This window comes from Myotis yumanensis, unplaced genomic scaffold (assembly GCF_028538775.1).
Source record: "Myotis yumanensis isolate MYYU_CA2020_CCGP unplaced genomic scaffold, mMyoYum1.0.hap1 SCAF_1, whole genome shotgun sequence".
NCBI lineage: Eukaryota > Metazoa > Chordata > Mammalia > Chiroptera > Vespertilionidae > Myotis > Myotis yumanensis.
In genome coordinates, this window is record NW_027223752.1 from 44,826,191 (window position 1) to 44,839,885 (window position 13,695).

General features: G+C 43.5%; 1 protein-coding gene across 1 annotated transcript in view; it reads left to right on the forward strand.

Moving 5' to 3' along the window:
* The first annotated feature begins 2,703 nt into the window (after positions 1 to 2,703).
* Positions 2,704 to 13,695, forward strand: part of GCH1 (GTP cyclohydrolase 1) — a 44,715-nt gene continuing 33,723 nt past the window's right edge. The window contains exon 1 of the mRNA XM_070419385.1: positions 2,704 to 3,154. Coding sequence (XP_070275486.1) covers positions 2,815 to 3,154 — 340 coding nt within the window. The 5' untranslated portion in view covers positions 2,704 to 2,814. The remainder of the gene's footprint in view (positions 3,155 to 13,695) is intronic.

Sequence of the window (13,695 nt, forward strand, 5' to 3'; positions counted from 1 at the left end):
AGAAGAGCAGAAAGGTAAGGGCCTCCATTTGGTTTTCTACCTTTGAGGGACTTAGTGAGACATCTAAGGATTCCATTGACTCCACAGTCCTGTTTCTGGAAGTTAGGAGTGGGATAAGGATATTTTTATTGTGTACCTTTCCACCTTGACCCAGAATCTCTTCCTAAGTTTGAATTTCAAATATACAACCTCCATCAAGGGCACTGAAAGAAATTTGCTTTTATTTCCCAATTACCACTTTCCAGTGCCTAATGTTAGTTTACCTGCTATCCTTGACAAGTGACTCTATATCCCTGCAATATTCAATCTTTGATACTGTTTACCTGACTCACCTATTTTCCTGTTCTGTTACTACCCTAGAAATGGAAGAATTAAAAAAAAAAATCCTTGGCTTTTTGGTAGAAAACAACTCTCAGGTTGGGTCAAAGGTAAAAACGGGTCATGGTACTGGTTTAGAAACAGTTATCACAATTCCTGGCTGCAAATGCTTATGGCTTTAGTGTTGAACATTTTATGCTAATAGATTCTGTGGAATATACCCTTCATCTTTTAGTTTATCCCTCCTTTTTCTCTTCTACTTGTAGCCACCCAACTACCTATATTTCATTGTCAAACTGTTTATTAATGTTGGCAATTTCAAAGCTTCCTTATATTACCTTTGGGTATTTAGCTAGAAGGCACTGCCTCCATTTTACATGTAAATATGTTCTAGAACAAATCCAGAGAATTTGTAATAATTGGCAACAAATGTGCTGATGCCTCAGTGGCAGTGTTTATAAGAAAATGTTAATGTTTAGGGTAAAAATGCCACTAGAAATTGTCTTTGGGGAATATAATATTAATGTTTACAGATGTTTTTTAAAAGAAGGCAAAAGACTGACACACACACACACACACACACACACACACACACATACCCTTAATGAAAATATCTCCATCAAATCCCTCCATTTTTTAGGTACCTCACTTGGTATCTGTTTTCATTTGTTAAATATAAGGACAGTAGGCAGTGCAGTTAAAGGGAAAAAATGTTGCAGGACCTTGCCAAAGGGGATAAAAACTTTACAAAATATATTTTAGGAGAGTGGTAAAGAAACTTTTTCCAAAGGATGTTCATATTTCTTTTTTTTAAAAAAAAATATTTTATTGATTTTTTACAGAGACGATGGGAGAGGGATAGAGAGTTAGAAACATAGATCAGCTGCCTCCTGCACACCTCCTACTGAGGATGTGCCCGCAACCAAGGTACATGCCCTTGACTGGGATCGAACCTGGGACCTTTCAGTCCGCAGGCCGACACTCTATCCACTGAGCCAAACCGGTTAGGGCATATTTCTTGATTTATGTAATTTGGCATTTAATGTATATAGAAATTTAGTAACTATCTTTTAAAAACCCAATGACATGAATATTTTTTTCTATTTTAGATTAAGGATGCCTAGGAGGCCAATTTCCATATTCCTTTCCTGAATGTTTAGAACAGCTATTCCTGGGGCAGACATTCAATAAATACTAATTGTAATACCAACGCTACTTTATTAATATAGAATAATCCCAGGGGCTTCCCTCCTGGTTTGTCTGATATTAAGCCTTTTAATACTGTTTATATGTCAGAAAACTAGCATTAGAAACTCTCTGGAGCAAATCATAAGATAATTTGATAATGTTTTAAAACTTACCTTTGGCATTATGAAATAATCCCTCTAGTGAGAGAAAAAGTCACTTTCTAAATCTTAAAACAGCTCTAGCTGGTTTGGCTCAGTGTATAGAGCTCCGGCCTGCGGACCCAAGGGTCCCGGATTTGATTCTGGTCAGGGGCACATGCCTGTGTTGCGGGCTTGATCCCCAGTGTGGGGCATGCAGGAGAGAGCCAATCAATGATTCTCTCTCTTACTATTGATGTTTCTATCTCTCTCTCCCCCTCTCTTTTCTTCTCTGAAATCAATAAAAATATTTAAAAAATCTTAAAACAGTCAAAATAGATGTCATTGGTTAAGAATCCAACTGATCAATAATAACATTTCACAATTTGTATCAACGTCAGGGGAAAGGAGCTTCGCTTCGCTTGCAAATCACTTTCTCTAGGGTCAAAGTTCTGCCGGGTCAAATGCATCGGCCTAGACTTAGAGGCTGGCTTGGTGTAACGGAGCTCGGAAACCGAGCAGAGGGTGCGCTGCACATATTGCAAACTATCGCGTGCAGGAGTTTCAAGTCATACTATTCTCTTGCCCTGAAAGCATAAGCGATGGTTTCCTTACCCACAGTTTCACTCAGTCTCTTCCCCCACGAGGCCACCTGTTTGCTCATCTTTCCCAGGGCTAGGGAAGCGGAGCACTTCTGATGCCGCATCCCCTTTACCCTAAAAAAAGAGGGCAGACCGGGGAGCCGCTCCGCGCCTGCCCCCGCCCAGGCTCCAGCTCCGGGCACCTGCCTCCTTCAGATTCCGTCCGCCTCGCAACTGCTCCGGGGGGACCGACCCGCGACTCTCGGAGGGAGTGGCTCCCCCGCGGGCTCGCAGTCCCGCCCCAGCCCCCGGGCCGCACCGACCCCTCTCGGGCCCCGGGCGCCGGGCCAAGGGCGGGGCGAGGGCCGTGACGCAAGGCGGCTCCCACCAATGAGGACGCCCCGCGGCGCCGGCCGAGCCGCTAGCTAACCCATAAAAAGGAGCCCGGGGCTGCTCTCCTCACATTGCCACCGGCCGTCGCCTACCTGCGTCCGCTTCCTCCAGCCACAGCCCGTCGTCCGCGGCCTCCGGCGAAGTTTGGTCGCAGCTCCTGAGCGTCCCGAGGTCCCTCCGGAGCGGCAGGCGGGACCATGGAGAAGGGCCCGGTGCGAGCGCCGGCGAAGCCGCGGGACGCGGGGTGCAGCAATGGGTGCCTGGAGGGGGAGCCGCGGCGCGGGCCGCCCAGCCGACCCGCCGAGAAGTCGCCGCGTCCGGAGACCAAGAGCGCCCAGCCGACGGACGGCTGGAAGGGCGACCGGCCCCGCAGCGAGGAGGACAACGAGCTGAACCTCCCCAACCTGGCCGCCGCCTACTCGTCCATCCTGCGCTCGCTGGGCGAAGACCCCCAGCGGCAGGGGCTGCTCAAGACGCCCTGGAGGGCGGCCACGGCCATGCAGTTCTTCACCAAGGGCTACCAGGAGACCATCTCAGGTCGGTGAGCCCGCCGGGCGCTGGCGCGGGGGTTGCGGGGAGAGCGCGGGCTCCGGGAAGTCCAGGGTTGCCTCACTCTTGGCAGCGGGAGCCCGGGGCTGTCACCGTCCGAGTCCCGCCCGCGGCCCTGACCCGGCTCCCCAAGGCCAGGGCCCTGCGTGGGACGCACTAGGGCGCTCTGGGGGGCAGCGGCCTCCCCACCTGCAGCCGCCCTCGAGGGTGCCCCCGATCCCGCCACGCAGCCCTAGGTTGGCGAGACCTGAGTTGCCCGGGGCGGGATGCTGGAGGCGCGCGCTGGACCCCGGTGAGGACCGCTGGGCGCTGTGGAAGCGAGGGCTTCCTAGGTCGGAGGTCTCGGGGGAAGCCGTGACTTTGTGTGCGGGGGGGAGAGGGAGGTGCTCGGGGTGAGCCTGCACCGCAAACTCGGGCACCTGCATTCGCACTGACTTCCCAGGCACTGGGTCTTCGGAAAGTTGTAATTCTCTTTGGTCCGCACCAAGTTCACTCTGGCTCAGGACTCCCAGAATTTGGTACAGTTCTGGGCACAGGCTGCCTGGAGTTTGAGGTGTGAGGTTTCTGGGGCTTGTTTGCTACTTAAACCGTCTCCCTCCATTTTCCTAGAAAGCAATAAAGTGACTCTCTGGGAGTCAGGGATGTTTGCTGAACTCTGGGACACGGAGTTGAATCCTTCTGTCACCTGCTCCCAGCTTCCCCACACCATTCTCTCTCCCTCTCTCCCTCTCTCCCTCTGTCCTTCTCTCCCTCCCCTCTCCCCCCTCCCCAAAAAGCCAGGTTGGCCCAGTGCTATCACTCAGGGTCAGGCTTTCACCCAGGAAAAGCAGGGCGATGGTGGGTGGAGAGGGAGTGGAAAATGAGGACTTTGCTGCCTATTTGCTGGGTGAGTGGTGTTGGTCTGAGAGAGAGAGGGAGAGAGAGAGGACAAAAAGCTTCTGACATACACCTGGGACTAAAGGGTATTCTGTAGTTCACATCTTTGGTGCCTCATGGTGACATTTATTTCTTTGGCCTAAGAAGCCTTCTGCCTTAACCTCTCAGAGCAACAGTGCCGCTTTGCCACTGTTACTTCCTGGATGGAGTATCTATCTGGCAGCTGCCTGCACAGGTCCTGGGAAGAAGAAAGTTATTTTTGTCCAGTGTTCCACACCCCAAAGGAAGGGTGACAAATCAGAGTGAGAGAAGGGTGGGGCCCCAAAAGGAAATGATATTATATCCTAAAGCCAAGAAATGTGTCCAAGTTCATATTTTTACCCCTTTAAGGTAAGAGTTTAGAGCTTTGAAAGTAGAACTTCAAAATGCAAAGACTGAAGAATAACCATGCCTTATTTCATGAATATGCTATCCTTTGGTGAAATCCCACGACATAATGAAGAAACATCTTCATAAATGAGACTTGCTCGTTCTGCCTCCTGTGGGCACCGACAGCCCTCTCCTCCCTGCACTGGCCAGGCTTTGGGAATCTTGCCCTAACAGGATTCACAGGAGAGAGGGGATTCTGACCCCCAGACAGGTCCCAGAATTTACCTAACGTGGCTCACGAGGTTTTCCTAAGAAATGGTTAGCAGAAGTTTGTCTCATGAACCATAGGACTAATGATTCCAAAGGACACTTCATTCTACGTTAGAAAACTGCTCTAGTCAAATGTTACTTTATTATTTAAAAAGTCTATGGACCTAGAGACAGAAAGCAGATTAGGGGTTGCCAGGGCCTGGGGAGGAGGGTGGAAGGGTTATGAGTTTTTGTTTGGGGTGTTAAAAGTTCTGGGACTAGAGAGTGGTGATGGTTGCACAACATGCAAAAATGGTGATGGATGCAATACCACTGAATTGTACACTTTAAATGGTTAAAATGATGGATTCTACCACAATGAAAAGTCCACAGACTATGTAAGAATTACTAATAGCCATTAACTGAATACTTTTTATGCTCTAAGTGCTTTTTGTTGGTAGTCTTGGTTGATGCTCAGTTTTCAGGTAGCACTGTTCTTTTACACCCCTGCCAGGGAAACTGAGGCAGAGAAGTTGACAGCTTCATGTAGAGCTGGTGATTGAATCCAGGCAGCCTAAAGGCAGAACTCGTAGCCACTGTCTCATGTTGCCACTTAGATGTATCAGAGATGTATCTTATCTACTAAGTATTTCAGACTGTGAATTGTGACCTAATAGTTGTCACCAGCATTAGAAAAAAAAAAAAAGGGTGGATTAGAATGGAGAAGATCAGTCTATCACACATAGTAAGGGTAGATGTTTTGAGGAACTTTTGTGTAGATTTTATAGGTCTGACTTTTTCTGGTGTGTACTGGCCCCGGATGTAAAATGTATTTCTTATTGTGGATTGTGATCAAAAGTTTGAAAGACACTAGAGTAGTGGTTCTTAACCTTCCTAATGTCTCGACCCTTTAATACAGTTCCTCATGTTGTGGTGACCCCCAGCCATAAAATTATTTTCGTTGCTACTTCATAACTGTAATTTTGCAACTGTTATGAATAATGTAAATATCTGATATGCAGGATGTATTTTCATTGTTACAAATTGAACATAATTAAAGCATAGTGATTAATCACAAAAACGATATGTAATTACATATGTGTTTTTTCTGTGAAAGGGTCGTTCGACCCCCAAAGGGGTCGCAACCCACAGGTTGAGAACCACTGCACTAGAGGGTCACACTTAAGGATTTAATATCAATTTCTTAGAGGTACATAGTTAAAAAGAAGATGGAGAGGAGAGGATGATGAGGATGATGCTGAACTTAATGAGATAAACCTGAAATGGTGGTGGTTGAAGACTTGCATCACCCTGGGTGGGAGAGAGAATGAAGGATACTTAAGTCTGTAGAAAATATAGAAGAGAGTAACAGAGAAGACAATCCTGCACAATCCCTAATTTTAATTTCTTTAGAAGCGAGCATATGCCAAATGACACACAGATTGTTTTGGATAGAAACAAAGTTCTTTTGTATGCTTATAAACCAGGTACTTTATATCTCTGTATATTAATTCTTGACTAATAGTGTTGATGTAAGTGTTGTAAAATATAAAATAAGTTGTTACATTACATCCTCAAAATTATTACTATTTTTTTCAGCTCCTCCTGAGTGGATTGATACTAACTTCTGGTGTTCTGGGGGATTTGTCATTTCTCCCTGCACTGCAGCTTTTCTTCAAAGGTGCCTGGTACACCTTCCCCTTACTTCCCAATGTGCCTTATTGTGGGTGTATTCAACTCTCCTGGTTACTGTTCAACACTGGCTGCAGCTTGTAGTCTGGGACGAAGGGAGGGCTGGAAGAGACACTGTCACCTCTCCCAAAAACTGTCTATCCTTTGAATCTACCATCTTGACCTAGTACCAGCTCATCCTTTTTTTTTTTTTTTTTTTTTTGAGAATTTTTATGAACTTATTTGAGTCAAACTGATGGCAATTGCTGGGAAGCAAAGTCTTCAGTGAACCTAAAAAATGCTCCAGAGGTTGACAGTTTTGCAGTTTATTTTATACATAAGAATCAAAGGAAGAGATGTAAAGAGAGTTACGTGAGCCCTAGCAGGTTTGGCTCAATGGATAGAGCGTCAGCCTGCAGACTGAAGGGTCCCAGGTTCAATTCTGGCCAAGGGCACGTGCCTGGGTTGCAGGCTTGATCCCCAGTAGGGGGCGTGCAGAAGGCAGCTAATCAATGATTCTCTCTCATCATTGATGTTTCTCCCTCTCCCTTCCTTTCTAAAATCAATAAAATATATTAAAAAAGAGGGTTATGTGAATTCCAGAAATTTGATACTGCATTAAGTTATTGGAGTTATAGGGAAAGAAAGAATCTACCATTGGTGGTAGATTAAGGGAGTAGGAAAAATCAAAGTGAGGAAACCTCTGGGATTGGATAGAAAGTAAAATGGAGAGACATATACTTCTTTTACATTGGTGGGTACAATATAGAAGATAATTAACATGGACAGCACATAGAGATGGTATCCTGGGGTCAAGGTAACAATGAGGGATTCTCTGGTCTTGTGCTCTGGCGCTGTGGCTGTGCCCTGAGGGGTCTGGAAAAGATTACTCTGACATTTCAAAGGTATATTATCTTAGATGCAAAAAGACAATAGAGGCTGACGATGATTCACTTATAGTTAGGAATATTTATGTTCAGACCATCCTATGTGGTTGCTTTCAGTCTCTGAGTTTGTAAGGCCCACTGTGCAGGCCACCTTTGAGCTTGTCAGATTTACTATGTGGCCCCCTTGTCATCCACACTTTTACCTTTTGGTCATAAATCAGTCTGAAGGCTGCATGAATGACCATCCTCTTGGTTGGATAATGTCCCATGGTGTTAGGAAGGCTCATTCCCAGAAAGTTTTACTGTTGTCATCTGTTTTGCTGAAATGGTGGACCTTTGGAGATGGGGCAAGACTGCAACCTTGGATGGAAGTCAAGGCTGAATTTTTCTCAAAAGGGAAAGGCAGATAAATGGGAGGCAGTCATGGACCAACTCACCCTACTCTATGGCTGTTCCATCTCAGTTTAACCAGCCTTTTACCTACTGGTTTTAGTAGCCATTGGTGATTGTCGAGATTCAATACTGATTAGAAGTTACAAAATAATGACTTTTGGTTCTTTAATTATTTCTGGATTTATTAACTGGAGTTCTATAAGGAAGCTATATGGGAACTCTTTAGGCTTTCTTTGCAACTATTTGGTAAGTTTAAAAGTATTTAGGATAAAACTTAAAATAGATAAGATTTTTAATTTCTTTTTTTAAAATATATTTTTATTGATTTCAGAGAGGAAGGGAGAGGAAGAGAAAGATAGAAACATCAATGATGAGAGGGAATCATTGATTGGCTGCCTCCTGCACGTTGGACCGAGCCCTGCAACCCAGGCATGTGCCCTTGACCGGAATCTGCAGGCTGATGGTCTATCCACTGAGCCAAACTGGCTAGGGCAGATTTTTAATTTCTTTAATACTAATTCTATAGCAAAGATCTACCTAACTTAGACTCAGTCTAGAAGCCATTAAAGAAAATTATTGTAACTTTCACTATATAAAAGCTAAGAATTTTCACACATCGAATATCAGCACAAATGAAGTCAAATGACAAATTGGGAAGTAATATTCCTATTTATATTGTAGACAACAGGATGATAACAAGAGATGCTATAAATTAGTGTGAAAGGCCAAAAACACCATTGAAAAATTGACAAGACAGGTAAACAGACAGTTCATGGGAAAGTAAATATGAATGACTGAAACACATGGAAAGATGCCTGGCCTCACCCTCAAAAAGACATGCACACAGGATCCCCCCACCCCAAAGCTTTTCCTTTTTTCGATTGCCAAAGGTCCAGAAATTTGATAATGCAGTAAGCTATTGGAGTTATAGGAAAACAAAGATTTCTGTTGAGAGTGTAGCTATCCGTATGGAGGATAATTTGGTAACATATGTACAGATGTATATTTCCTACTTGAACATCCTGCCTCTGGGAATTTATCTTGTGTAGATACTTGCATACATGAAATGATCTGTGCTCAAGGTTAGTTACCACAGCCTTGAATGGAACCTAAATGTATAGTCTTGGAGTGAATAAATGATGCAGAGCTATACATATTTTGTAGGAAAGAGGTGGGGGAAGGGGGGAGGTGGACAAAAAATGTTTATATTGGCCTTAAGAACTGCTACATGTTACTAAGGATGTGAACTGGGCAGATGGCAGACAAGAATAGAAGCAAGACTTTTCACTGTATTTTCAGTTTTTGATTTTTGAAGTATATGCATGTATTTTCAAATAGATAAATTAAAAGTATTGTGACAAAGTTGCTTCAAATCTAGGAATAAAAGAAATACAATCTTCCTAATGATGAGTCAGCAAAAAAAAAAAATCTGGTTACTGAAAACCTTTCCCCCCAAATTAGAGAAAAATAGTTAGATAATATATATTTTTGCAAGGTTGATCTTCATTGTAATCTTTATTGCATATAGAAGGAGCCTGATTTGAATGTGACCTTGTTACTTAACTATCTGTATAGTTACCAGCATATCTCTAAACTTAATTGTCCTCTTTCCCTTTTTGTAAAGTTGGTAATACCCACTTTGCCTGGGATCTTATAAAGAATAAGAAGGTATATAAAAAGCGCTGATGCTTAATATATTCCTTCCTTTATAGTGAGGAAGAACTGTGGGATTGCATTAATTGGAAAGTGTGTTAAGAATGTGGGACACTTTGGAGCCCTGAGCCACCAGGTAAAATGTTCAATTACTCTGAGGGTGCCATACTGTGAGGAAGCTCTACCACATGGAGAGGCCACATGTGGGTGCTCTGCCTGTTTGCTGTAGCTGAGGTTCCACCCAACAGCTAGCATCAAGCACTAGACATGTGAGTAAAGGTTCCTCCAGGTGATTCCAGCCCACAGCTGACTGTTCGTCCCACTGAGGCCCCAAACATTGTGGAGTACAGGCCAGGCATATCCTCCGTGCCCTGTCTGAATTCCTGACCTACAGAATCCAAGGACATAATAAAATAGTTATATGCCACTACATTCTGGGGTGTTTTGTTATGCACTAAAAGCACCTAGACAGATTTTTAAATAAGAGTGGTTGGAATTTGCCTGTGTGCAGAGGAAAAGGGGGTGACTTAAACAGGCCAAGAGAGGGCATGATGGTTTAAGGCTAGAGATTTAAATTTGTGAATTATCAGAAGAAAGCTGACAGTGAGGTTAGGAGCGTGCCTGAGCTCTTTAAACAAATGGGAGGAGATAGGTGGCCTAAACTTCAGGAGTTGTCTGCATTCAAATGGGAAGAAGAGAGAGAAGAAGCGGCAGAGATAGCCCTAACCGGAGGTATTAGACTCAAGAGATTCAAGAGTGTAAGCATTGGGAAAAATGGTTTTAAAGAAACAAGGAGCAAGGAACAAAAGGAAGAGGTCATGAGACATAGACTTGAGCCAGAAAGCCTGGCTTCAGATCCTGTTACTTACCAGCTATACCTCAGTTGCCTCATCTGTAAAATTGGGCTGTTAATAGTACTCATCCAATGCAGCTGGTGTGGCTCAGTGGTTGGGCGTTGACCTCTGAACCAGGAGATCACAGTTTGATTCCCGGTCAGGGCAGGTGCCCAGGTTGCGGGCTGGATCCCCTGTAGGGGGAGTGCAGGAGGCAGTTGACCAATGATTCTCATCTTTGATGTTTCTACCTGTCTCTCCCTCTTCCTTTCTCTCTGAAATCTATTAAAAAAATAGTACTCATACACCTTATAGGATTATTGTGAGGATTAAATTAGTTCATACACAGGAAGTGCTAAGAGAAGTGCCCAGCATATATGAAGTGCTATAGACATTTGTACATGTTATCAGTGAGGAGTTTCAATAGCTTAATGTGCTCACAAATCAGATTGTAGGCCTTTAGCAAGTAATTTGACAAATTATAGGAAACAAAAATGTTTGAAGTACTTTTTCCTGATTGTCAGGATCAAGTGAGTTTCCCCTTGGTGTGCATCGAGGTGGTGACATGCTGGGTGCTGGTGAATGAAAGTCTTAGGTGTCAAAGGGAAGCGCATGGGGACCAAGCCCCTGGGAAGGCAGGCCAGGTGGTACACGTGTGACCTCGTGTGGTCCTGCAGTCAACTTGGAGTTCATACGCACTTTAAAGAGGTGGAACTGAGGAGGCTCAGGTGAAGTCACTTGTGAGGGGTCACAGCGGGAACACAAATGTGTGTGACCATAGCATTCATGTTCCAAATGACATCGGGCCCCCTCAGGCTTTCATGCCTCTGTTAGAATTTCATACGAAGACCCAATTAATATGTGAGAATCCTAAGACATAGGAATTCTGCTTTTCTTCCTGAATTCTAGCAAAGAGAAAGCCACATAGGTTAAGTTTAGAGACATTTCTTCGTATCCTGATTTAAGGATATTTCACAAAGTTTTTGATGAGGGGAATTCATGAATGATTGCAAAAGATTTAACTAAATTACATTCAATCGTAAGGTAGAGTAATAACTAACAAATCTCTCCCACGCTTACTCTTTTGAAGGAGATGTTTGAAAACCAAAATTTTATATATTTTGTCTTAGCACATTTAGTTATGGTGTGGTCATTTATAGTTTATAAATGCAAGTCTGTTTTAATGGTTTTACTGTTTGGAAACTTTTCAGCTCTTTTTTAAATATGTGTTTTTAGGGCTTGCACTTTTAAAGATTGCAGTTATAAATTCTTAATATTTCCTTTCATTTAAAGTAATTTTAGCCCAACTGGAGTCACTCAATGGTTGAGCGTCCACCTAGGTACCAGGAGGTCACAGTTTGATTCCCGGTCAGGGCACATGCCCAGGTTGTCTGCTCCACCCCCAGTGGGGGTCCTGCAGGAGACAGTTGATCAATGATTCTCTGTCATCATTGATGTTTCTATCTCTCTCTCCTCCCTTACTCTCTGAAATTAATAAAAATATATTCAAAAATAATTTTAAAAAATAAAGTAATTTTATTTGTAACTACAGTGATATATACATTTCAGAGACACACATTTATTTTAACTCCTTTTTGAACAATTAGGCAAAAATAATACAACACAATTATGTTCCATATGGGCTAGCATCTGAATTGTGATCCCTGCTATATATTTGCAACTGTGTCGAAGTGCATATAGTTGAATGCTGAATATTCTTTTTGTTTATTTGCTTTTTATTGTGGTAAATGCACATAAGAGAAAACTTACCATTTTAAGTATGTGGTTTATTAGCATGAAGTATATTCACATTTTTGTGCAACCATCACCACTATCCATCTCCAGAATGGTTCATCATCCCAAACCGAAACTCATTAACCAACTAACTCCTTATTCCCCTTTCCTCTGAGCCCTTGGTAACCACTATTCTATTTTTTGTATTCATTTGACTGTTCTAGGAACTTCATATGGGTGAAAACATTCCATATTTGTCCTTCATGACTGGCTTATTTCACTTAGCATAATGACTTCCAAGTTTATCATGAACATCATATTGAAGTTAGAAGAGACCCGTTTTGTCCTTGTTGAGGCAGTAACTCACCCTGTAGAATGTTGTATATTCTTACATTTACATCTATTGTATTTTCATTTCCTTATTTTAAGAAATCCTTAGAACTGAAGATGTACCGTGTGTGTATTTATCCAACAGCAGCTATATGAATGACGCTGTGCCAATTGTTAAAGGGGAAGCAAAACTTGTTGGCCAGGTCTTGGCCCCCAAGGAGCCCATGGTCTGTGCTAGCAGCGAATGGAAGTCTCTGGCAGAGAGACTTGAAAACGACAGTTGACTATGGGGAAGGTAGTTTTTGAACTGAAGGCAGGAGGACATTTTTTTAAAAACAGAAATAGTCCATGTTGACTTAGAGAAGATTTTGTCTAACTGTTCTGGAATAAAAAGAAGACACTAGTATTCAGAGTTGTCTGTACCATGAAGTTAAAATTCAATGGCGCTTGCTTCCCGAGTACCTTTAGACTGTCTTATCTTCTCTTGTTTTGACTCCTAATCTCCTCTCCCCTGAAGTACAGTAACTTCTCAGCTGTCTGCCTTGCCTCCTAGCTTATTCTGCTCCAATCCTTAGTGCCAGTGTGATTTTACTAAAATCGAATAGGTCTCTTCCTTCTGAAAACACTGGACTGATTTTCCCTTGTCTTTCCTCACCATGGCTGTGAGGTTATATGATGTGTCAGCCTCTTGCCTGCATTTGTTTCCTAATCTTCCATCACCATCTCCTCATCAGGGCAGTTTAGTATTTTAGTTTAGTGCATAGTGTGTCTTGAAAAACCACTCTGCCTCATCCCCCACGCTGGAGCTGGAGACTGAAGCACAAGTCCTACACGAGGCTTGTTCTTCTGCAATATTTAGCCTTTATTATTTACTCTCTTCTAATCTTCCTTTTCCGTCTTTTTTAGTTTGGGTTGCTAACCTTGAGGGAATCCTCTCCCCCCTCCCCTCAGTTTATCAACAGCTATTGCCTCTCTAGAGTTCTGTGAATAAGCAACCAGGGTTAGGTGAGGAAACTGGCCCTTGCTGAGTTCTGGGTTGAACATGTTGGAAGCACTTTGCCAAGAGCACATGGCTCTTGCTGTGAGGCATGATGTGCTTTCTGTACACACATTTGTTTTTATTTGTTCTAAGTAGGAATCAGTGCCCCGTTCAACAGAGGCCATTGCTGGACGTCCCAAACAAGGCATTTCTCCCTAAAATAGCTTAAAACACAATGATACCTATTGTACAGTTCATGCACTTGTGGGAAGATGTGCATGAGCAGAGCTGAAGGCCCTGAGTGCTGGAGTTCTGCTGAGAGGCCGTAAACTCAGCAGGACCTTGCCGAACTCCAGATTCAAGGTAGAGCTGCTATAGATCATACATCTCTAACTGACCACCCCTTCAAAATAAGAGTGCTCCTGTTAATGCACAGGTAACCATGGAGGCGCACCACCCTGAATGCCCACCAGAAACAATTTGCCTTTCAGGCGCAAGGAGTAGTTAGCTGACAGCCTCCAGCTGTGAGTACCTTCAGGATTTGCCTCAGTGGAA